Below are 25,838 nucleotides of genomic sequence, written 5' to 3'. Positions count from 1 at the left end.
ATAACATATGACAGATCAACTCAGATTTCTCCCAAATATCTTCTGGACTAAAAGAAATAATGTCATCCAGAGTTTACAAAATGTCAAGTTATATACTGCATCATTTAAGATGACCAGGATATATAAATACACTTTTATAAATATGTCTGAAGAAACTTTTTCAAAGACATATATCAAGACCGAAATAAAAACTGAGACATGTTGCCTTGATATATTTGAACATATGATTCAGATTTTAAATAAATACTACAAATTTGGGGAAATGTCCAGATTCAAGGCAGCTATGCAGAGGACATGGAAAACTCAAGGCAAAAGGAAGTATCCAGCTTGAATCAAAACAAGGCTGTTCTTATTTTCCAGGATAGTGGAAATCTGTTCCAGTGTCCTGTGTTCTAAAAATCTTGCAAAGATGCTAGGATGGGCAGAACCACATTCAGTGATAGTTTTCTCATAAACACTAATGGATGTGTTTAACACAGTTTTCACCAATCTTGCTGACTGGTTATTAATTTTGGAAGAAAGTTGGGAGAAGATATACAAGGTTATTACTCTGTCACAAGATGCACGTTAGTATAGGTATATTTGTTGGATATAACACATTATAATGCTATCACAACTAAGTTAAAACTATAGGAAATTTGTGAGGGGGAAAGGGGAAGGCTGTTTTAGTCATTTTCCAGTGATTCCCTTGGTGCTGTTCAAATGGTTTGAGGTTAGATGAACTTCTATCTCAAACAGGCTTGCATGGATAATAGATATGTTTATGACATATCAGTAATCAGAGGTCAAAGCCATTACATAAAGTAATCAGTGTGATTACCTCTAGTTATTAACATAAAATATTTACTGAAAATCCTGGGTCATATTTCTTCACTGAACAGAGTGCCTTATGGAAAATAAAGTACATTTCATTATAACAGTTTTTCTAGGGCAGTTGAGATTACAAATATATTCTTGATCTAGTTTTTATGGCTATTTTCCATATATTTGAAGTACTTTCCATATAGATTATTGGTGAATAACTTTGGGATATCCTCTGAAAGTTTCATTTGGACAGGTTAATTTTATAACTTAGCGAGCATGGAATTCTGAGGTTCAGAGTTGTGTTCATATGGGTTTTTGAGGAAAGAATTGTTTACACCCCAAACCTGAGCAAATAGGCCTGGCAGAGTCATAGCAGTTGTTTCAAAGTACCGTGAATTCTGTTTTAGCCCCAACTGGAGAAATGTTCACACCTGCACTTTAGGAAGGCTTTCAAAAGTTTTGCTTTGTTTCTTTTCTTTTCTTTTCTTATTGAACATTCCAGTTGAGACTGGTCTGATGGGAATCAGTGTTTTTTTAGCCACCTCTTTTTTTTTTTTAACCCCCTGCGCTGTTATTGCATTATAGTCTGTATTTTTGAATAAATTTATTAAAATAAATTTTGCATTTTTGAATGCAACAAGGGATTTAAGTTCCCTTTTCTCCTAACACAGATGGCAAATCATTTTTCCCTAGGAGTACGATATTTTATTATCTGATGTCTTATTTTTCCACTCACATTTGGATTCCTAATTGTTTAGAGTTTGGATTCGTTGAAGAGAAATTTGATACCTTTGGCATGATTCCTTACCACCATTATAAACTCTGAATAGCGTTAAAATTTTTTTTTAACTTCAGGAGGTAAAGTGCAGCATAGTTTCCAAAATTTGACAGTGTGATATCTATTTCTTTATTCCCACTAGCAAATTCCATGCTATTGCTTTTTAAGGAAAAGCAGAAGCATTTTTCAAAGACATGCCAAGCAATCTGTTGTGGGAGTTGAATATACTGGCAAATGCTTTCACAAACTGTGTATGTCAGTAGTATATTTAAATATAATTAAAATAAAATATTATTAGGAAATAATGTTTCTCAAAGTTTATGTTGAAATGGGAGGGTTCCCCTCTTTCCTTTATCATTTCTTTATTCGTTCTGAGACCATATATTTAGAGAAGAAAATTGGAGTCAATGTGAGTTCTGTAAATTGAGTTAAAAGGAGTTTTACATTTAAATTGGTGAGAAATTCCAGTATGCTTTAAAAAAAAATTCTACTTTCACATTGGACAGTTGTACTAGGAAATTTTATAACATTGATTGCTGTTGGTCAGGTGGCTAAAAAAGATGTTTTTAATATAGCAAGTGAACCAAAACCATAGGTAGTGTGCCTTTGTCACTCTTGTTTGCTTTTAACCCCGCTATATTTAAAAATAAATCAACTTGATTTATTCTTTGTAAGAGAGCGTATTTTAATACCAGTGTGATCTGTGTATTTTGGTTTATTCCAGTGTTACTTCTTAAATGGACCATATTTTCAACTCATTTTAATGCATTGCTACCAGAATTTGTAAATGTTTTCTCTAGCTTTTGTACAAGTTGTGGTGAACAAGCGATATGCATGTGGAGAAAAAGGAAAAAATAAAATAAAAAGAAAAAAATTAAGCAACTTAACTTATAACTAAAGTAAGCAAAAGATTGTCCAAAGAAATCTGTATCTTTGTCTATGTGGGAATTTGGCTTTGGAAAATGTATAACTACTTTTGGAAATTAGATCTAAGTTCATACAAATTTTTCAAAAGGGAAACCTTTGAATGATTTTAGTCCTCGGCTAAGGAAACTAATTATGAGTAATCTATGATCCATTTTTATTGGTGAAATAATTAGAGAGGGAACAGTCTGCCCAGAGTCATATATTTAAGTGCTCTGGGATACATTTCCATATATTTATAACTTGTAGGTATTTTTGAAAGATCCCTGCCAGCTATAAGCAGTGCAAATTGCATAATTACCAGGGTAACTCTGTAAGATAATTTGCAGTAGATTTGCATTACTTGGGCCTACTGCAAAATTTCCATTTTAGTTCGTCATTTTCTGGGTTCACCTCCCGTGATACCTTATTTTATGGTTTTGGCAAGAGAAGAACAAATAGAAACATTTCCAGCTTAAAAAGGAAATAAGCTGGAGTGTTACTTACTTTTACTTCTTTCCTGTTCTTTTATGCTCAGTAGTCACGGGTTCCTTCACAACGGTGTTGATAGACATGGTTAGCAGTCCTATCAAACTTTACATAGACTTTGTAAATAGAATTAAGAGAAAATGGTATGCAGTTTTTAATTTATGTCTGCTTACTGGGTAAGTGCATGTTATGTCTTGAAGCCACTTTTCTTTGCTGGACAAAAGATCTAGCAAATAAGTTACCTGAAAAAGTGCAGAGAAGCTCTGGATTGTAGACTGAAAATCCTTGAGAGGTTCTTCACTCCTTACGCTCATTTTCGGGCTAGACTACATTGTTCTACTCCAATCAAATAGAAAAAGCTTGGTTTTAAAGATCTTCTGTGGGAGACTACTTTATCATGAACAGGCTTCCTTCACCATCCATTTCAATGATCGAAAAACCTATGCTCATAGAATATTCTTTCTTCCTATCTCACCTCAATTCTTCTTAAAGGCTAGTTCTATTTTCCTCCCCCATCTAGTCTTTTTCACAGGTTTCCATCTTTAACAATGGTTCTAAAATTTTAGAGTGTCTTAGAATCTCCTGGAGGCCTTGTGAAAACACAGATGTGCCCCCACCCAGGAACAGAGTTTCTGATTCTGTCGGTCTGAGGTCCAACCTGAGACTGCATTTCTCCCAAGTTCCCAGGTGATGCTGATGCTTCTGGTTGGAGAGCATCCTTTGAGAACCACTGACCTATAAAATAACTAACTCTGTGTGCTCTTCCAAACCACATGTGACTTCTCAGACTGTTCTTTAAGGTGTACCCTGGGATGTCCAACCTATGCTCAACTATCTTATTTCCTAGTTCTTTGTCTTCACGTCACTTTTTCTGAATACTTTTAGTTCCTCAGCTCTGTTCAAAATCACATAGTTGTAGCACACAAACCATGATTCAAGGTCACTCTTAAGTATAATAGAACTACCTCATGGTTTCAATGGCATAAAAACTCTGTACTTGCATCCAATTTGTTACTACATTTCCAAAGCATATTTTACACCATTACTGAAACCAAGTTCTTCTAGTTCTGTTTGTACGTTATAATTTACATCTTGAAAGCATGTTTTTCTGTTTATATCTTGTATTGTTCATACACACTGAAAATATTTTTTATTAAGTGATTTTCAATTAAAGTAGGTGATATGTAAGTACCTAGTTTTTAAAATCATGTTTAAATGGAATCCTGAACTTACACACAATAAAAATGTTTAAAATTACTCCAGTGAGAAAATGATAGGAAGGAAATTGAATTATTTAGAAAACGAGTGTATCCTTGATTTGTATGAGTATTTAAACAAATATTAACTTCTCTTGTGAAATATTCCATTTTAGCTTCTGTAATGATAGAAAATAATTTTCCATTCTTTTTCATCACAGAGTTATGACCTGTGTTGGTGATTTTATATTTGAAAATTGGAAAGCCAAATGTTTCATAAAATAGAAATGAGTTGAGTTTGTTATTAGAATTGATTTTGGGCTCCTGAGACATTCCATTCTTACTTTTAGCATCTCTTGGCATAAACGTGTCATTTGTTTTCAGTATAACTACTTTCCTTTACTCATTCTTAATTACTTTCTTGAGGCACAATTCCAAATACTCACAATTAAGTTTTATCAATATATTAAATTTTCTCAATGCCTTTTTGCCTCAGAAAAGCAATTAGAAATTTTGTAGGCAATAGTAATAACCCTCTTTAACATATTTTCTTATTTATGTTTAAATTAAGTCAGTTGTAAAACGCATAAAATGTTAGCAGGAAAAGTTGCTCAACCAAAGCAAGAACCACGTCCACTGAACAGAGTAACAAATTGATTCCTGAGGGCTTATAAAAGCCGCTCCATCTAGTGGTTGAATTTTCACATAACTTCTCTTGATAAGTTGCTTTGAAGACACACACACGCAGAAACCCATCTGGGAAAAATCAGTGCATAATAGCATGCATTTGAGGGAAGGAAAAAGTCCATTATAATCATAATTTCATACACTGTCTTTAAAGGTCTATCAACACATATAGTTAGGATTCATTCACAGTTGTGCATCTCACAAAAATCTCCTTATATATCATTGTTATATGGCAAAACATTGAGGTTCATAGTACATACTCAGGCTGAAGAAGGATCAGAATAGAAAGTAAATACCTGATCTTTGCCCATAACTTCTACTTGCCATCAATATAATTTCTGTTTGATACTGAGATCAAAGATCCTGGGATACACAGTTGTTGATGCCTTTCATGTAACTTTTACATCTGGTTACAGTTCTTTCCAGTTGGATGTTTGTATGAGACCAAGACTCAGGTTTACTTCCCTAATGATCAACTGACTTTATGCCAAGGAAAACTATTCACAGTTAAAAGTCATTCTGCTAGGATAGCTCTGCTCTACTGCCAGCATTCATTTAGTAAACAGGCATTGAGTCCATACCCGGTGCCGGGCACTATGCCAGGCAGAGGACATTCAAGACCATATAATACAGGTCCCTACTCTCAAGGTGTTCATGATCTGAAGGCTTTAGACACAAGAAAGACTGCTGTGGGATGACTCAGCATTGCCAATCATTTGTCCAGGGAGAAAACCTCAAAGCACATATAGGAAGGGAATTTACCCAAGCCAGTACTATTTGATGATGAAGTATCATCTGTCTATTACTTGTATTCATATCCTACTCAACTCTGTGGGAGGGGAAGGGCAGATGGATGGGCTTTATTGGATTGGAATGGAGAATCATTTCCCTTGCTTCCTTGACCTGTATCCATTATCCAGGTGTGATACGTGAATAGACAATGTCTACAGTGTTTAGCACAGAGCACATGCCCAACAAAAATACGTTACACGAAGCATGTAAGGGGCCAATAACTTTATATCCATCTGCCGCCTTGCTGTAGTAACACAGCTGTGTGCCATTTGGGCGCCAAGAGTGAGTCACAGGCACTCCCTTGTTGGAGCCCAAATGACGATTACATAGTTCCTTCTGCCTTGATTCCAGGCAAGCTCTTAAGAACTGACCAGAGAGTGGCATCCTCTCTCTCGGCCTTAAGAAATCCACCCTGCTTATGGTGGGAAGTGGAGTGATTTCCTTTGAGTTTGAATAGCCCCGTATGGGCAATGGATGTTTCAAGCTTTTGTCAACTTACAACAGTCATGTCTCATTCAGACCTAAAGAAGGTGCCCTCTCTGTTCCTCGCTGGTGTTGTGGAAACTGTCATAACCGTCCATAATCTTTATAACTGACTACTGAAGAAAAAAATATACACGTAATTTTTAAAATTAGTGGCAAAAACAAGTTAGATTTTATTTATTACTTGCCAACAGCCATTGATTGTAAATAAGGTGCTAATCCAAGGCTAGGATTTATAGCTTATAGTTAATTCTCATACTTTGTCCCTAAAGCCCATGGGGCAAGGATGATTTGCAAGTGCTACGGGCAACTTTTTTCTGTCAACAGAGCATTCCTTCAGATTTTAGTTGTTCATTGTGTAAAATTATTAAGTACTATTTATTACCTCCTTTCTCAAAATTGATTCTTCCCTTTCCTTAGAAGTGGAAAGAAGACTGTCTTATTAAATGGTTCCTGGACCTCGAAGTTGAGAGCAGGGATGTTGAGTTATACAGACTTGGGTTGAAGTTCTAACTCCATTCTCTCTAGTGGGAAACGCTGGGCAAAGCTGTACCTCTCTAAGCCTCAGTTTTCTCATATGTAGAATGGGAATTGTAATAGCACCTAATTCATGTAAATATTAAAAATAATACATATCCTTAGCATGATACATGGCACATAAACATGTTTCTGATTGAAAATATTTGGGAACTGGAATTTTCTCTGTCGTACATTTAACCACCCTAGTCACCCAGTCACTGAGATTTGAGCCCGGGGAAACAAGACTCTGTTTTTAGTTGGCCTTCATGTGTCTGTTCATGGATTCAAAGAGAAGATACTTCTTGTTGAAAGATGAATGAAGAAACTGAAAAGTATGCTGCTCCATTGGACAACACGTAGCACGCTTTAAACCACTGTTGTCCTTGGCAATGAACTGTCAAGATTACTTGCCTACTGGGTTCTGCATACTGCTTTCGGCCTTTATTGATCAAACCTCATGCAAGATAAAGACAATCTTATGGACTATTTTGTATATGGGCCAGGGCTTCTATTGAATTGAAAACTTTGCAAATTCTATTTTAAGGGAAGGCTGCTTCAATTATGCTCCTTTTACAGCTTATATAGAAAATGTATCTCCCTTTACTCCACTCCCCCCCCCGCGCCAAACATCAAAACAGCAGAGCAACATCAGATGATTCATGGAATTGGTTATAAAGGTCAACAGATCTAAGGAATCAGTTCATCTGTATCGTTAACTTGCTTTTGTGATAGGTTTTCCTCTTTGCATTTTCACCTAATAGTGAGTGCTTAATTTGATGTAGTTTAAAGGCATCATTTCTTGAGCCCTGAAATTCTTTATGCTTTAAGAAGCCTATAAATGTTAAATAATTAGGCATACTTCAGGTTAAATTTGAACAGAAATATAGCCTTATAAGTGTCCTAATGTCTATCTGGTTCATAATAATTGATATTTTTAATGAAAAATGTAACACTCATATTGTTGGTAAGAATAGACCAGAGAAAAGGGTACATTTAATAACTTCTGCTCTATGTTACAAAATATAAGAAAAGCTAAGCCTTTCAGAACCAACTGAGCATTACAAGCACAATGGAATTTTCTTTTCTATATGGGAAAGAGAGAGAACATTAACACAAGGAAGAAGAATTATGTATTTTTGCCTGAATTATCAGGATAAATAAGTCAGTCTTTGACTTTGCTATGGAAGATGGTGCAATAAGTGACCAAACTACTTTAATAATTCAAAACTCAACTGGTTAGGTAAGAGTTAGAACAGACTCAGTTGCCCATTCAGCTGTAACAGAAGCATCATTCATCAAGTTGTGAAGTTGGCCCGTGAGATCTGCCAGTGTACATTAAGGACGTGCCTTAGAAATAATGCAGTTATAAGAGTCAACTAAAAATTTCCCTACTGACTTTAGAGAAATACATTAGCAAGTTATTTTTCTTGATCAAATTAAGAGAAACCAGACTTGTTCCCAGAAATGAATGGAAAATAACAAACAAATATATCCACTGGCACCTTCTTTCTGTTGAACCATTCGCAAGGCTCTTTTATAAGGTTAACCAAGCAGAACAAGACAGAACCAACAAACTAAGGAAAATAACACGATTAAGAAAAGGCCTATGACTCCTACATTTGATATCCTGGACGTCTATCAATCTAGACGTGATGAGTTTGGGATTATTTCCTTAAAGCATTTACAAACTTAGAATCTAGAAAAGGAGCCTGGTCGGCTGATACAGTCTGTAACTATATTGGGAGCGCCGGTCTTCTGATGCTTCTAGAGGGTTTTCTGCCTTCCCGGACATGACATCCTGCAGGAAGCAAATACTCTCTAGTGCCTGTTCCCCCAGAGATGCTGCAAGGATTTTGACTCCAGAATCAAGAGTGCCAAATATCTAAATTACTGAAGTGTCCCTCTGAAACGAAGAAGGTCTTCAGTGGGGCAATGACGTCTAAAATAGCCTGCTATTAAATTATACTGGTATAGAAAAGACTTTATTTGAAGTCTTGTTTTGAGGACCTACTCCATGTTCATCCTAATCAGAACATGGGTGTTTTATACCTTTAATGGTTATAGAAACAAAGATACAGACTTTGAATAGACTTTTAAAAAAACTCCATACTGCTTCCAAATCCATAACAATTTCTTGATGACACCATAGCCTGCGAGTTGATGTATAAGTTTGGAGGTGGTGGATGGAGAAAAGCAGGTGTGCATAGAGAGGTGGGCAAAAAGAGCAGGTGATGTTATTCTAAAAATTGAAGTTTTTTTAAAAATAATAGATTCAATATATTAAAGTATTTTTATTATTGTTATAAAGGCATGATTTACAGCCTAAATCGTTAGACTATGTTCCTTATATTTTTAAAAGCAGAATTCTAGGAAAATCCCCTTTAAATGTCATTCAATCATTCTTTTACTATAATGGTAACAAAACCCAACTGCTTCTTTAATAGGTGCATCTACACCTCTTGCTGGAAATTTCCAATTAGATTTTCCCAGTAGCAAACAAAAACAAAATTAATAGTAGCTGCATCCCCCCAAACCTAAACTATATTACTAATGAACTCTCAAAGAAAACTCTCAATACAAAAAAATAAATAAATAATAGTAAGGTGGAAATTACTGTAATAATCCAAATGTAAAAATAAAGGGTTACCGAAATGCAGAGCACAATTTTCTTGCCATGATCCCATTAACTGTTAAAACAGCCTGTGCACAGTGGCATTTTGACATTGCTAAGATCCTTGAACTGCACAACATCCATGTATATTTTTAACTGTATTCTTTAATTAAAAAGTTGGCTTATATTGGGTAGAAATTACTCTATATTTCATAACCACACTGTACCCTGACTCAGGTTTTAACAAGCTGCTTTTTTTTTTAATGAAAGTGCTTGGTCACATAAAAATGGGAAATTGTGATCACATATGTGGTGATCTTAATATAGAGTAAATCACAGGCACACATGTTTTGAATTATTGAAATAAGGCTTGTGATCCTTCGTCTTAACTGAAGAAGCTTTATACCTCTTCCAAATACTAAAATTTTCATCCTTGAAGACATGCCAGTAGGCAGATTTACCTAGATGGGCTGGGATAGGAAAGAGCGATTTAGTAGCAGGTAGTCTTAATATTGGCAAAATGCCATAATTCGTGTTTGTAAGAAGCTGGAAGGCTAGAATATACTATAAGATGCAAAATGGCTTTATCCTAGTTACTGTTAATGCTTAAAAGCATGTATAAAGTCCCAAAGCAGAAACTCTGGTGTCTGAGAGACATGGGTTCAGCTACAAGCTCTTCATCTTCTGGACAATTTATTTAAAATCTCCTGGTCTCCACTTCCTCAACTGTGACCCGGGGATTATAAATAAGCACCTGATAGAGTTGTCATGACAATTTCACGATAGAATATATGCAGAGTCTCTCAAATGCCTGGAATGTAATAGACATTCAATGAAGTTTCCTCCTCCCTCACCCATGTGTGTATCTTATACTTGCTTCATGCTTTAAGTGCCGAGACAAAAATAAAAATTGAATAAGTAGCCTATGATCTAATTAAGTCAATGAATTATCTGGAAGTATAATTAGTATATGGCAAAGAGCCATTATACTAAGTAATGATAATAATAATTAATATTTATTGAAGACTTAAATTTTGTGCCAGGCACTATGTTAAGTTCTTCACGTGCACTATTTTTTTCATGTAATTTTCAGAACAATTCTATGATGGGGGCATCCTCCTACTCCTTCTCCTTCCCATTTTACAGATGAAATAATGAGCTTTAGAAAGAGTAACTACTTACCCAAATACAGGTCTGACACTAATCTTGGTTTGCTAACTCCTAATTCAGTGTTCTCTCCATTACTGGTGCTTGGACTGGCTGGAATCAGTGGGGAAAAGAAGGGAGATAGTAGCATCCCTGTCTTAGGTTAGGGAGATGATGTATCATAAAGGTTGAAAGCAGGGCTTCCCTGGTGGCGCAGTGGTTGAGAGTCCGCCTGCCGATGCGGGGGACACGGGTTCGTGCCCCGGTCCGGGAAGATCCCACATGCCGCGGAGCGGCTGGGCCCGTGAGCCATGGCCGCTGAGCCTGCATGTTCGGAGCCTGTGCTCCGCAACGGGAGAGGCCGCAACAGTGAGAGGCCCGCGTACCACAAAAAAAAAAAAAAAAAAAAAAAAAGGTTGAAAGCAGCTCCAAACCTGTCAATATCCAATATGGTAGTCACTAGCCATATGTGGCTATTAAGCCCTTGAAATGTGGCTAGTTCCACCTATTGAAAGGATAATATTTTGGATGTATTGAGTTAAGTAAAATATATTATTAAAATTAATTTCACCTTTTACCTTTTTCTTTTTACCCTCGATAATGGAAACTTTAAAATTGCCTATGTGGCTTGCATTCCATTTTTTTAAAAAAAATATTTTGAAGCTATAAATCAAGCTCATAAACTACTAAATAAAGTATGTTCCAGCCTCTTACCTTGACAAATATGCCTTCACGAGGGCCAGCAAGGCCAGGTTCAAATTTAGAATTTTTGGCCTCCTTGGAGTTAGACAGCAAAACATGATGGTGCGGGGGAGCCAGCTTTGCCCGCCCCCTTCTGCTCCCACCCACACTGCACCACGAGGACACACGCATGCAGGCACACGCATGTGATCGGCCCAGCCTGCCCATCCTCACACCGCTTCCCCCACAAACAGCTGCCTCTGGCGGCCTCCAGGAGGACAGGCCCCAGGAGCAAGCCCACGGAGTTCGTGGAATTGGAGGAGGGTGACTCTGGGAGGGCATCTCCTTGACCCCATCGGGGGGGCCCCAGCTGGAGAGGCTCTGTGACAACGAAACTATGATACCCTCTATAAGGTACACTCTAATTTCAGGGATGTTAAAATGTGAAAAAAATGTGCATTTTTTTAAATTTAATTTTTTGTTGAAGAATAATTGACTTACAATGTTGTGTTAGTTTCTGGTGTACAGCAAAGTGTATCAGTTATATAACTGAGATATATATATATATATATATATATATTTCATATTCTGTTCCATTATGGTTTATTACAGGATACTGAATATAGTTCCCTATGCTATGCAGTAGGACCATGTTGTTTATCTAGTTTATATGCAGTAGTTTGTATTTGCTAATTCCAAACTCCTAATTTATCCCTCCCCCACTCCCTTTCCTCTTTGGTAACCGTAAGTTTGTTTTCTATGTAAGTCTGTTTCTGTTTCGTAAATACATTCATGTCATATTTTAGATTTCACATATAAGTGATATCATATGGTATTTGTCTTTTTCTGACATACTTCACTTAGTATGATAATCTCTAAGTCCATCCATATTGCTGTAAATGGCGTTATTTCATTCTTTTTTATGGCTGAGTACTATTCCATTGTATATATGTGCCACATCTTCTTTACCCATTCATCTGTTGATGGGCATTTAGGTTGCTTCCATGTCTTGGCTATTGCAAAGAGTGCTGCTATGAACACTGGGTGCATGTATCTTTTTTCTTTTTTTTTTATAGATTTTATTTATTGGCTACATTGCGTTGTCGTTGCTGTGTGTGGGCTTTCTCTAGTTGTGGCAAGCGGGGGCTACTCTTTGTTGCAGTGCAAGGGCTTCTCACCGCGGTGGCTTCTCTTGTTGGGAGCACGGCCTGTAGGCGCACGGGCTTCAGTAGTTGTGGCACATGGGCTTCAGTAGTTGTGGCTCACGGGCTCTAGAGCACAGGCTCACTAGTTGTGGCGCATGGGCTTAGTTGCTCCACAGCATGTGGGATCTTCCTGGACCAGGGCTCGAACCCGTGTCATCTGCATTGGCAGGCGGACTCTTAACCACTGTGCCACCAGGGAAGCCCCGCATGTATCTTTTTGGATTATAGTTTTCTCTGGATATATGCTCAGGAGTGGGATGGCTGGATCATACAGTAACTCTATTTTTAGTTTTCTTGAGGAACCTCCACACTGTTTTCCATAGTGGCTGCACCAACTTACATTCCCACCACCAACAGCAAAAAAAATGTGCATCTTATATTGGATGTCCAGCAGCCTTCTGCATTCCATTTTTATCAGACAACACTGCTCTAGAATCAGAATATCTAGTTCATTCTGGCTCTGCCCTTACTAGCTGTGTGAATGGCAAATTACTTACCCTCTCTGTGCCTTTCATCTGTAAAATGGAGATAATAATGGCATCTACCTCACAGGGCTACTGTGAAAATAATTTGATATACATCAGAGGCTCAGAGGGCCAGCTGCACATAACAAACTCTCCATATGTGCTTAAAAGGGGAAAAATCAGCAAGACTTAGTGGTCTACCTGATTATAGAGGCCGAGGAGAGGGAATCCAGGGTAAGCGTGGGGTGTGAGCTTGAGAGACTAGAGAGATTATTCACAATACTGTAAGAAATGTGAAACATGACATGGCTGCATTATTTGTAATAGTAAGAGATGATAAATAAGCTAAACCTGTGTCCATAGGAGGCAGGTCACATTCATCTAACAGATACTCAAGGCAGCTGCTAAATGAGGAGGGAGGTTTTGTGTACTGATGTGGAACTGTCTTCACATATACTTTTAGGTGGAAAAGCAAGGTGCCAAACAGTACCTGTATTAGTATTTGTTAAAAAGAAAAGAAAGAGGGGATAAATGTATATATATTTGCTTGAATATGCATGGAATATCGCTGCAAGGAGTACCAAGAAACTTCTTGCCTCTAAGGAGGAAAACTGGTTGGCTGGAACATCAGAATGGGAGAGGTTAGGTTGACTCTTTGCTGTATATCCTTTTGTACATTTTGAATTGTATGAATGGAATATAAATAATCAAAATGTCAGATAAATTAGGTTTTAATTAGGCAGTGTGAAGGGAGAATTAGTTACTTGAGAGAAGATGACTTATGGGATGGAGATCATGGACTGGGCCCCAGTAGCTGCCTGGAAATGTTGGGCTCAAACTTTGATCTTCAGGCCAAATGTCCATTGAGCTAATTACCTTTCTCTCTTCTAATTTTAAGAAAAGGCAAATATATATTATTAAATCACGGCTTTCATGGATCAGTTAATAAAATTCAACTGCCACTGTATTAGATTCATGGGAAGATTTCTAAGGGAGCCCAGCCTCCCCCATCCCCCCTACGCCTGCTATCATGTTATCAGGTCAGTGAGTCACATAAGAAAAAAAAGACGCCAGTCCTGTGCTTGGAAAGCACATTCTAGTTATGGAAATAAATATGTAAACTTATGCATAAATGCTATGATGAGGTCTATAATAGAGGGGAAAACTTGGGGACTAGTTCTCCCTGGTGCAAAGGGCAGGTCAAGGAGGTAAAGATAATTTATCTCAGAAAGACAACTTGGAAATGAGTATTTCAGACAGAGGGAGGGGTAGGAGGAAAGGAGGAAGGTGTGATTCAAGGAGCAGGGAGCCATCTCCCAGGCCAGGAAGCTGTGTGTTTCGGTATGGGTGGCAGTTGAGAAGCAAAAGTAAGATTTGAGGATGTGCCAGAACCATTAACGGCTCTCACAGATTGTGGCTATCTTCTGTGTCCTACCTATTCCATGAACACTTTCCTATGTAAGTGGAGTTGTTGAGCGAATGTAAGTTTGCACAAAGAGCAAACTTGACTCAAGAGACACGGCCCAGTGGTGGGCACATGTACAACATTTTCTGGAAGAGCCAAGGATGTGAGCGAGGATATGACAGACAGATGGCTGAACAGGGAACTTGAGGACACTTGAGAGTGAACAGGTGGAGCCAGGCTGAGCTGGGGACTCAGGAGAGATTGTAATAGAGGAACCAGGAAGCACAGGGCAACCATTGTGGCTGTTGAACTTCAGTCTTTTATTTCTGCATCCTTTATTTTTATATCCTCCACAACTAGACAACCTCCCCGGGACACCTGGTTGGGCTTTATCAGACTCTCGATGGACACTGGGTGTCCCTGTGTGGTCTGTGCACTAGTGTTCCTGCCTCTGGCTGAGCAATTCCCAGCCCTTGTGTGCCTTGCCCTTTGCCAGTGTGGGAGGGTGTGCAGAACCGGCTCAGAGAAGAAGCAGTTAGTTCCTGAGTGATGCCAGAAGTTAGCCATGGATGATTCGGGGCCCTCGGTTCGGTGGTGCCTCCAAACTGTCATTGCAGGCTATGCTGATCGTGCAAAAGGGCTAGAGGACCATGCAGGAGCTAAGGGTGCCCTCCTGACTTACCTGTCACGCTTGCTTTGTTCACCACCCGGTAAAATATTGCTGGTATTCTCCTTCACCTCTATCTAGCCAAAGTTGGCTGGGTCATGTGGCTCATTCCATGAGTGTTTAGGCTAGGTAATCATTACACAGGCAGCTTTCATTTACAATGTCAGTTACCTCATCTAAATAGAGCATTTTTCTAGCACGACTGGATCGGGCAGCTATTTCGGGTAGATACCCTGATTCAAGCTGCATGCTTATTTATTCCCATTATGATTGGGTGACTCCCTCCCCCACCTTGAATAGGAAAGGGATTTTTTTTCTCTTTTGAAATACATATATTCCATCAACCAGCTTATGTAGGGCCCCCTGCTATACACTAGGCATTACATTAAATGCTATGAATAAACACTAAGATAAATAAAATTCCTTCCCTCAGTGAGCTTACTACCTAGTGGGTGGGAGGGAGGGGCAAAACAGATGCAAACACGGAGAAATATTAGAATATTTAGTAAACACCATGGACACCATGGTAGAACTCTATCTGGATATTCTAGGAGCCCCAAAGAGGGTATGATGGGAGCAGGGGAGCTACATCAAAGTGGGGGAAGGAGTTGACCAGGTGGAGGAAGGGAAAGGGTGTTTGCTCAGAGGAGTGTGCAAAGCAGTGGAAGCAAAAACACCAAGTTGAAAAGCAATGGATTTTGTGTGTCCATGGAACCGAATTTTCTGGTAGAGTGGCAAGTCCAGGAATGGTGAGAGGAGGGATGGAGAGACAGGCAGGGACTAGACAACCCTGGGAAGGAAGCCTTTTACTGGACTTCATCCTTAATGGGTGTGGGGATGGAGGTAGAGAGCTTTCCTGCTCAGGGAGAACAGAATGTGGAGAGCTCTGGGCACAAGGGAGTGAGGGTCAGATCTGAAAGGCCCTCAGCTGGGCTGACACGGATGGCAGAGAGAAGAGCTGTGTGGGATGGTCTGGGGAGCATGGGCCTGAAGGGGAAGCCTCGTGAACGAACTTGAACTTGGTCTTCAGGGCAGAGAGGTCGAAATAGGGGAGTCACGTAATCAGCCGCCTGTTCTATGAAGATCACGGCAGCAGCTATTTATTTGGCAAGTGATCAAAAGGGGATCAGCCCAGGGCTTCCCTGGTGGCGCAGTGGTTGAGAGTCCGCCTGCCGATGCAGGGGACGCGGGTTCGTGCCCCGGTCCGGGAAGATCCCACATGCCGCGGAGCGGCTGGGCCCGTGAGCCATGGCCGCTGAGCCTGCGCGTCCGGAGCCTATGCTCCGCAACGGGAGAGGCCACGGCAGTGAGGGGCCCGCGTACCGCAAAAAAAAAAAAAAAAAGGAATCAGTCCAGAGAAAGGCAGGAAAACTGGCCACGTGGTTGGCACTCGGGTTCTGGTGAGCAGTGATGGTGGCCTGGACTTAGAGATGGCAGAATATGGGAACTTGGGTCACATTTAGCATGTTGTGCCTATTCCCAGTTACCAGACAAACAGAACAAAAACCACATCATGACACTTCAGGTATTCATTAAAAATTTTTTTCTGTGTCTCCGTGTCCTGCCTCCACCCACATTAATTCTACATAGTCTTGGCACAAACATCCTTTCCTTGGGGAAGCCGCCTTCAACCCCCAGACGGCTGCTCCCACAGCATCCTATATGTCCCTGACTGTAGCTGTTACAATGCTTTCTCATACTTACAGGGTCAGCCTGTCTCCTCTGCTACACTGAACTCCATGTGGTCAGGGGCTCTTTCCGGATGCTGTTCTGTTCTTAGTGCCTAGGACAGTGCCTGGCATATACTGGGTGTGCCACAATTTGTTGAATGGATGAATAAATGAATTATTAATTCAGATAGGTGGGATCTCTGTATTTTAGCAGGAGGATTCAGAACATTTTAATTGGATCCAAGCTAATGCCTATCTTTTCCCCCCTCAATACAGTGCGATATTTTTAGGAACAACAAAAAGACAATTAGTGAGTAAAATATTGGCTTTTATGATTTTTAAAATGATTGTAGATATCACTCCATACTTCTAATATTTCTTCTTTATTTATTTATACTGAGATCATTGACATTGAACATTGTCTTAGTTTCAGGTATATGACATCATGATTTGCCTCTCCCACACACCTTGATGTGGCCCTTTTATCGTTTGTTGTGAAGTGCCATTCAGCTGGTTTTCAAGTCTTTTTCAGAGGGAATTGTTCCATTTGTGGCTGTAGATTAGGTGGGCCTCTGGGAGGAGGGGGTTCTGGATCTTTCTACACTGCCACCTTGGACTGCCCTCAGTATTTCTAATATATAAGCTAAAGAGCCCAATAGCCACATTTTAAACAAATATTTATAAATAGGAACACCAATTCTCTGGCCATTTATTTTGAAACAGAGGCAAATTGCCTTGCTGAGAATTGAAGAGCCCTGAAAATCTGGCCTCTCCTCTCAGCCATCCTTACTTCCAGTGCCATCCACCTGGAAAGGCCTGGATGATCAGGTCTTTCTCCCGTCCTCCAGTGTGTGCTGGTGTCACCTCGCCGCTCATGGAAGTCGCTGTCTGGAAGCACTGTCCATTGTGACTACTTTCCAGTGTTAAAGATCTTGTTCTTTCCGGGAGCATCAGTGCAAATTTACCTTTTGTAACATTTTTCTTGGCTGGTGTAGACATTCTAGAAGTTCACCTCAGCCATGGCTCAGTTCAAATATCTTCTCTGGGTGAGGAAACTTGCCCAATAGAGTCAGGGCTAGAACCTGGATCTTCCCATTAAGGCCACTTGCTTCCTACAGTTCCCAGCAATGTCCTCCTCCACCTTTACACTGAACACACAGGCCACACGACTCAGTCCTTGACTCCACACTCTGTTGTTCTTTGGTTGTCTTATATGCTCAGTCTTACCTGTGTGACAAGGCGTGTGACAAGGCAGTAAAGTCTTTAAGAGCGGAGATTGTGTGACATGTGGTTGCTTTCCCCACCAGCATCAGGACTCTGTGTGTGTGTGTGTGATAGTAGAAGCCAGGTGGCAGACATTCCCTAACACAGCCACACCCAAGACACATGGCTTTCACTTGACCACCAGACCCTGGAGGTCCACACGGGCCTCACACAGCAACTCAAGTCCAGAGAGCTTAAATAATGAAAGAAATGGATGTGTTGGGTGTGTGCCCTACCTCACCAACTTTTGACAGCTTTTCTTGTTTTTTTCCTTCCTTTTTAAATCTTAACTGTGTTTTTATTTTTATTATGGTATATTTTTCTGTACATTGATCAAATGCGTGGCTTTATTTTATTTATTTATTTTTTCACTGCTCTGTGTGGCTTGCAGAATCTTAGTTCCGTGACCAGGGATCTGAACCCGCGCCCTTGGTAGTGAAAGTGTGGAGTCCTAACCACTGGACCACCAGGGAATTCCCTGGGAAGCTTTTCTTTAACTGAAGGATCGACACATTTTGTTGACAGACTCGGACAAGGATTTTACCTATGTTCAGAGACAGGAATGAAATAACACAAGGGGACATATTTGGGATGTTTACCATCGTTTTTTTGGGTGGGGGAGGCGAGTTGTTCGTGTGTTTTCTTCTCCCTGTTCTCTCCCCATTCAGCTTATCTGTTTTCCCTCCCATCAGGGTTTCCTGCTGCGGGGCCCTTTGTCCGTCATTGTGAGTGTGGCCTAACCGAAGACAGAGGGGATGAAGTCCATCCTCGATGGCCTTGCAGATACCACCTTCCGAACGATCACCACAGACCTCCTCTACGTGGGTGCCAATGACATTCAGTACGAAGACATCAAAGGCGACATGGCATCCAAATTAGGGTACTTCCCGCAGAAATTTCCTTTAACTTCCTTCAGGGGAAGTCCCTTCCAAGAAAAGATGACTGCGGGAGAGCACCCGCAGTTAGTCCCAGCAGACCAGGTGAACCTCACCGAGTTTTACAACAAGTCTCTGTCCTCCTACAAGGAGAACGACGAGAACATTCAGTGCGGGGAGAACTTTATGGACATGGAGTGCTTCATGATTCTGAACCCCAGCCAGCAGCTAGCCATCGCTGTGCTGTCCCTCACGCTGGGCACCTTCACGGTCCTGGAGAACCTGCTGGTGCTGTGCGTCATCCTCCACTCCCGCAGCCTCCGCTGTCGGCCTTCTTACCACTTCATCGGCAGCCTGGCCGTGGCAGACCTCCTGGGGAGCGTCATCTTCGTCTACAGCTTCGTCGACTTCCACGTGTTCCACCGCAAAGACAGCCCCAACGTGTTTCTGTTCAAACTGGGTGGGGTCACAGCCTCATTCACGGCCTCCGTCGGCAGCCTGTTCCTCACGGCCATCGACAGGTACATATCTATTCACAGACCCCTGGCCTATAAGAGGATCGTCACCCGGCCCAAGGCCGTGGTGGCGTTTTGCCTGATGTGGACCATCGCGATTGTGATCGCCGTGCTGCCTCTGCTGGGCTGGAACTGCAAGAAACTGCAATCCGTGTGCTCAGACATTTTCCCTCTCATCGACGAGACCTACCTGATGTTCTGGATTGGGGTCACCAGCGTGCTGCTGCTATTCATCGTGTACGCCTACATGTACATTCTCTGGAAGGCGCATAGCCACGCCGTTCGCATGATCCAGCGCGGTACCCAGAAGAGCATCATCATCCACACGTCCGAGGACGGCAAGGTGCAGGTGACCCGGCCGGACCAAGCCCGCATGGACATTAGGCTGGCCAAGACCCTGGTCCTGATTCTGGTGGTTTTGATCATCTGCTGGGGCCCTCTGCTCGCAATCATGGTGTACGACGTCTTTGGGAAGATGAACAAGCTCATTAAGACAGTGTTTGCATTCTGCAGCATGCTCTGTCTGCTGAATTCCACCGTGAACCCCATCATCTACGCTCTGCGGAGCAAGGACCTGAGACATGCTTTCCGGAGCATGTTCCCCTCTTGCGAAGGCACCGCGCAGCCTCTCGATAACAGCATGGGGGACTCGGACTGCCTGCACAAACACGCCAACAATGCAGCCAGCGTCCACAGGGCCGCGGAGAGCTGCATCAAGAGCACGGTCAAGATCGCCAAGGTGACCATGTCTGTGTCCACGGACACGTCTGCCGAGGCTCTGTGAGCCAGACGCGTCCCTGGCGGCACAGGAAAAGAAATTCTCTCTCTCTCTCTCTCTTTTTTTTAAAAGCTCAAAAACCCAGAAGAGTCTGTCGTCTCATCGGTTATATTTTTTTAAGTTGACCGCGCTCAGTGAAAAGGTGATTGCCACCGTGATCAGTTTTCAGTTCTCTAACGTTTCCATAGTGTAGGTCCTCAAACTCAGTTCTCCAGGGGTTTACGGTGAAGAAAGGCTGTTGTTTAAGGGACTGGAAGGTCCTTCAAAGTCTCAATGAAATAGGAGAGAACCTTTGGCTACACAATTGGAAGCCCAAATACCCATAGAAAAAGGCCATCAAATGAGTAATGCCTTTGTAATCACAACTTTCATTATAATGTGAAATGTACTTGTCCGGAAGTAATCAGAGATGTCCATTTTTACAACAGTTATAGTACTAAAGTAAAGCTATTTTGTAAAATGTAGTGTGTCCTGTGAGATGTGTATCAGTGTTTACCATGTGTTATTTATATTTGTCTAGTCCAGCAAAACTGCAGGGTGGGCTTCTACAAGAACAATGGCACATAAGCAGTGGATATATGCCAATGAGATCACTTTTTAAAACATTACTGCCCATGATGTAACTTTAGAAACCTTAATATTTTTTTCAAATATCTCTATTTAAATTTGACATTGAAATAACCATAAAGGTTTATTTTTCTGTTAATCCAACAAGAAGAATTTGAAGACTGTCCAAAGTCTTGAGCAGAATTCGTTGACACTTAAAAATTTCTTAGTCCAGCATTTTCATACGAGGACTTGTGTTATCTTCTGGACTATAGCTGTTCTGTTGGGTGATGGATTACAATCAGAACAGAAGAGAGACTGCATGTTGACTCTGGCTGACACCTCCGACTTTCTTTAGACTTTAGCTCTTACTGGACCTCTTAAGACAGCATGTGTCAATCTTAATGTATGTTGTTATCACTGTGCAATTGCTGTTTTCTTGAAGAGTGTTGCATCCTTATATTCCAGGTTTAAGTAGATTTCATGCCTGGGTGGCCAAACAACAGTCTTCATTTTTTCTTAATTGAAAAGAAGTATTGTCTGGATCAGTAAAATTATACTGTGTGTGAGTGTGAAGATAAATGTGTGTGTGTGTGTGTATGTGTGTGTGTGTTTCTATCCTGTAACTGTTCTAGTCATGTCCTAAAGTGAGAAAACTGTGACCACGTGTAAGCTGTTCCCCTTGCTGCACTCTTGCACATGGATTCAGTTTCTAAAATTGAGTTCTTCCGGAAATCTAGTTGATAAAAATACTGACCATAAGCCTTCAGAACCCTCTCCCTTTGAAATTGGGTCAAGTAGTACTAAACTGACCTTTAGGTATTTCACAAGACCAGCGTTTAGCAAGGAGTCATCTATAATGAACCTTCAGGTCAAGGTCTGTGTTTACAGTGTTCATGTCGGGAAATGGGAGTGTTTTGGTTTCTGAGCACCTAATATTGATCAAGTCCACGGAGACGTAAGTCATTATAAGGGAAGTAGCTCTAAAATAAAACCCTCCAGTGGTAACATATTTTAGTTGTGTGTGTAGGCAGCGTGATCCCAGTTTAAGCAGCACTATACTTTGCTCACTGCAGTGGGACTACCAGATCCGGCTTATGTGGTAAGAAGGCCTATCAGATGGTGGGTGAGACAGAAGAGGGCAGTGAGGACCTGACACACTCGTGACTGAGGCCTGGATGTCATACGGCTGCTTCTGCGCTTCGTGCAGATGCCCTTGGTGACAGCCCAGCACCCAGCTTTGTCTGTATAGGTTTGGGCTCTTTAAAGAACAGGCCTCTCCTCTGTTCCTGATTAACAAGAGGTGCTAAAGCATCAAGATGAGAATGGCTTGCTTTCTTCTTACGCCCCAGTTTCATACTCCTTAATGGTGCCACGGGTGCTCTGAATTAGGCCCTTTCCCAGTAAGCACTGATAATGCTTAAGAAGCCGCCTGACTCTGACAGATTTTACTTACAAACTGTCTTCTCCCTAAACAGATAAAGCATGGCTTTTGCAGGACCAGGAGGCCTGCATAGCCTGATATAAAGCAGAGAGCTAGCATTTATCTGGTGATTGCTAGCTATGTGGTACCCAAGCAGCCTGATGGAACAATGTCCTCTCTTGCAGTGTAAGGCTGAATGTGGCTTGTGGGCCAAGCTGAGATGCCTTTAATTGTGTGTACGGCTCGAACCTGCCTGCTGGTTCCCTCACTTTACCTCTCTGTGATACGCAGATGATCTGCTCAGTGTGCTAGAGGATTGATAAGATCTCTTTAGAAGAAGAAAAGATTATTTATGAAAAAACTCACCAGGGTCTCGTTTCCATTGAAGAATTGCCACTCTTTTGTTCTAAATTACCCTGAAGATTAATCCACACATCTCAGAGCTCACTAGGCAATACCAACGCTCTTCTCACAGCTATGAAGACCTGGTGAAGAGGAAATTCTTGTTATTGGTAGAAAAATTCCAGGATTCATTTTTGAAACTGTATTTGTGTGTATGCAATGTAGATTTTATAGTGTGTTGTGCTTATAAGATCTCAATCATATATAATAAATTAAGGGACAACGGGGCTGACAGCACTAAACTTGGTGCTTATTGAAATTCTAAGAAATATCTGTGAAATATCATCATGTATGTGTTACACCACCTTCATTTTAAAACATTTAAATGAGTTTGATTCACTCTGATACTTTTAATATCATTTCCTAACCCAAGTGACTCAAATGTTCTCCCCAATGAATATGCTCATTAGCATTATTATTCAATAGTATCATTCATTAATTAGTCCCTTAATGAGACCCATTGATTTACATATAATTTAGATTGCAGTAAGCTTTATAAGGTCTACCTTCAGAGTTAGCTGCTTTCCTCTGAGGCTGACATATGTGTCCTGATCTTGCATTTCACCATCCTATATGTCTTTAGATAGGGCCAAATGCCAACCTGCTCGATTTCTTCAGAGTAATGATGAACATTTCAATCCCAGACTAACAGTTTTCTTTAGAAAAGAAGGGCTGTCTCCAAGAACCCCTAATTTTCCACTCCGTATGAAATAAATGTAAAAGAAACACAGATCTGGAAGAAGCTACAGACATATGCCTACACTTGAGATGATTCCCAAGCCTCCCATCACTTTGAGTCAGGTCTATGTGGCATTAAGTGTCATGGAATTTTGTCTGTCTAAACCCACACTGCAGGAGACAAGCCCAACCTCCAGATGAGAATTTTGGCCCTTGATGAGTGGCATTCTAGTTACTGTCCTGTTGATCGATTTCTGCCACCCCATGTCTGTAAAAGAGACCACCAATATCATGAGCAAAATTAGATTTCTCGTGTTCTAACTGTATATTTGTATGATATTTTAAAATCTCCTAAATGCTGGGCAACGGCTATTAACAATTGTCTTGCACTGGCCTTCTGATGAAATGTTAACAATGCCTATTGTAATATAGACAAAACATTTTATCTACTGGTTTGGGCTGAATGTATGTAAATAGGTTTTTAAAAAGTCAGATGTTTAAGCAGTGGCCTACAAATCAGTAATTTTCAGATAGGAGAGTTTCCTTACATTGCTGTGGCATCCTAAAAGCTATCTTCACGTAAACTGAGTGTACTAGGCCTGCTGAGGATCCAGAGTGCTCAAGAAAGGAAACCTTTCCTTGTAATAATATGAATTAAGATACCAGATGAGCTGGATTCTTATTTCCAATGTTTCAAGTGGAAAACAAAGCTCTTTATTGTCTGTAAATCAAACATGATTACTTTTCCTCTTAGAAGAATATTGTATTGTTAGATGTTTGTTGAGCTGGTGACATCCTTGCAACCGCTGCAATATTTTTGTTAGTAATAAAACTTTGTACACAAGTACTAGTAAGATTGTTATTCAATGTAGCTTCAGTCATTAGATTACTATAGTGAAGTAGTACTAATGTAATATTTACAATGTATTAAGCCCATGCTATATTTTAGTTCAATGATGTAGTTAAATTGTTATTTATTCAAAGAGAAAACATCCCATCATGTCTATTGTCTGAAGTTACCTGGAATCAAATAAAAATTCTAGATTATCACAAAGAACATACAGTGTCTTTGAATTCTGCCTTATTTCACAGTCTGATGTTAAAACACTTGGGGTTTAAATTCTGAAAGATTGATTTGTTCCCCCAAAGCAATGAAGACTTTATTTGAGAAATGGGTATAGATTGGATTAATGTATTAATTTTTAACAGAGGAAAAACATGCAAAAAGCCATCATTTACATAATAAAGGACAAAAGCCTGCCATACCTTTTACGTCATTATTTAATTAAAGCATTTAACGATTTTGAAGTAAATTAAAGCAAATGTACTATTCTCAATGTATAAATTAAGTTGGAACATAGCAGACTTAGTAAATATACAAGTCTAAAGAATTTATAACATCATATATTTGGAACCACGTGCAAAAGATAATTACTTTTCAATTTAACTTATAAAAACATAATTTTTTATCTGAACAGTAAGAGAAAATATTTTGAAATTGTTATAATGAAGTATCAATAAAAAAGCATTACAATTAAGTTTACACAGTATTACTGTCTGAAATAAAGTATGTTCGTAGTCAATTTTGAAAGAAGACTTTTTCAAATGATGAATTGACAAATATTTGAAAATAGATTATCTTTATTTTTTTAATAGCTATAATTAAAACTCTTCATTCTTCTTTTATTAAACATTGTAGTTAACTGCACGAGCTAAATGCTTCTGACAAAGAGCAAATGACGTGTTCTTAATTCTTAAATTTTATACTGGGGTCTGAAGGGAATAAGATACTTATTTCAATATCTTCACAAACATCTTGTAACTCAAAACCAATACCAATCAGTAATACATGTTACCATCTATATTGAAATATACATTAAGAATGATGTAGAAACAGAAAACCAATTGAGGTATGCAAGAAGCGCCACAGTATGCCCCCAGATGGCTCCAACTGGAAAAATTTCACCATCCTCTTTAGAATATTCTATGGTAAGTGTTTCTCCTAGTTTGAAGGTGATAACATGTGAAGTTCTTGGTACAGTCTTGGAATATAGAAGGTGAGCAATACACATTATCTTTGTTCTTCAACTCCTTGTCCCTGGAATGCTGGTAAGGGAAATTTGGAGTGTACATATCTGATTAGTTTAGGAGGTGATGAAATGTGCAGCATGGGTGGGTCTCTGAACATCTCAAAAATACAGGTTGGGTTACTTGTGAACTACTTCACAAGTTTCTGGGTAAGGCTGAGTAATGAATATAGAGGATTATAAGAGATATAGTTCCCTGTGACATACCCAAAGGGAAAGAGAGTGACAGGAAGGAATGACAAATGGGATGAGTAATTAAAGTATACAGTTGCAGTCTTGGATTAAGAACCAAATGAAATTCTGGGACTCCCCAGTACTAACTGCAACACCTTATTCATTGCTTTGAACATGGATGCGCGAATATTTGTAGAGCAATGGAATAATTTTTCTTTTAACTCTAAGAAATTAGATGACGAATGCAGCACTTCAGTTGTTTATTTTAATAATAACAATAACAGAATTGTTCCCATCTTTGGGTAAGCCTGATCCATTTGAAAATGTTTAAATGTTTACTACCTGGCACACAATCTTTTTGGCTAGCATCAGAATCATGAGAGATGTCAAGGATACCCAGCTCTGACTGACAGAGGCAGCTGTTGTGCTGGGAGAACACTGGAGAAGAAACTATTAGACCCAGGATGTAGTTCTGGATCAGTCACTTTCTAGCTATTTGGCCTTGGACAAGCTACAACTCTGACTTGCTTCTCTCATCGGTAAAAATGCCGGTTCTGAAAATGTCAGTAGCATCAGATGATGTAAAGTGTTTTGAAG

General features: G+C 40.0%; 1 protein-coding gene across 1 annotated transcript; it reads left to right on the top strand.

Moving 5' to 3' along the window:
• Window positions 1-18,112: 18,112 nt before the first annotated feature.
• CNR1 (cannabinoid receptor 1) lies at window positions 18,113-19,937 on the top strand. Its single transcript, XM_089921691.1, has one exon. It carries the CDS (start codon window positions 18,519-18,521, stop codon window positions 19,935-19,937), a length of 1,419 nt encoding a protein of 472 aa, XP_089777817.1. The 5' UTR covers window positions 18,113-18,518.
• The last annotated feature ends 5,901 nt before the right edge of the window (window positions 19,938-25,838 follow it).

Source organism: Delphinapterus leucas, chromosome 12 (genome assembly GCF_059928025.1).
Source record: "Delphinapterus leucas isolate spDelLeu-1000000601 "Yukka" chromosome 12, BTC_Dleu_Yukka2, whole genome shotgun sequence".
NCBI lineage: Eukaryota > Metazoa > Chordata > Mammalia > Artiodactyla > Monodontidae > Delphinapterus > Delphinapterus leucas.
The sequence above is the reverse complement of the archived record's forward strand: the minus strand, read 5'-3'. Positions and strand labels throughout refer to the sequence as shown.

Bases quoted from the DNA above. Each gene is read 5' to 3' on its own strand.
- CNR1 (XM_089921691.1), top strand. From the start codon at position 18,519: ATGAAGTCCATCCTCGATGGCCTTGCAGATACCACCTTCCGAACGATC.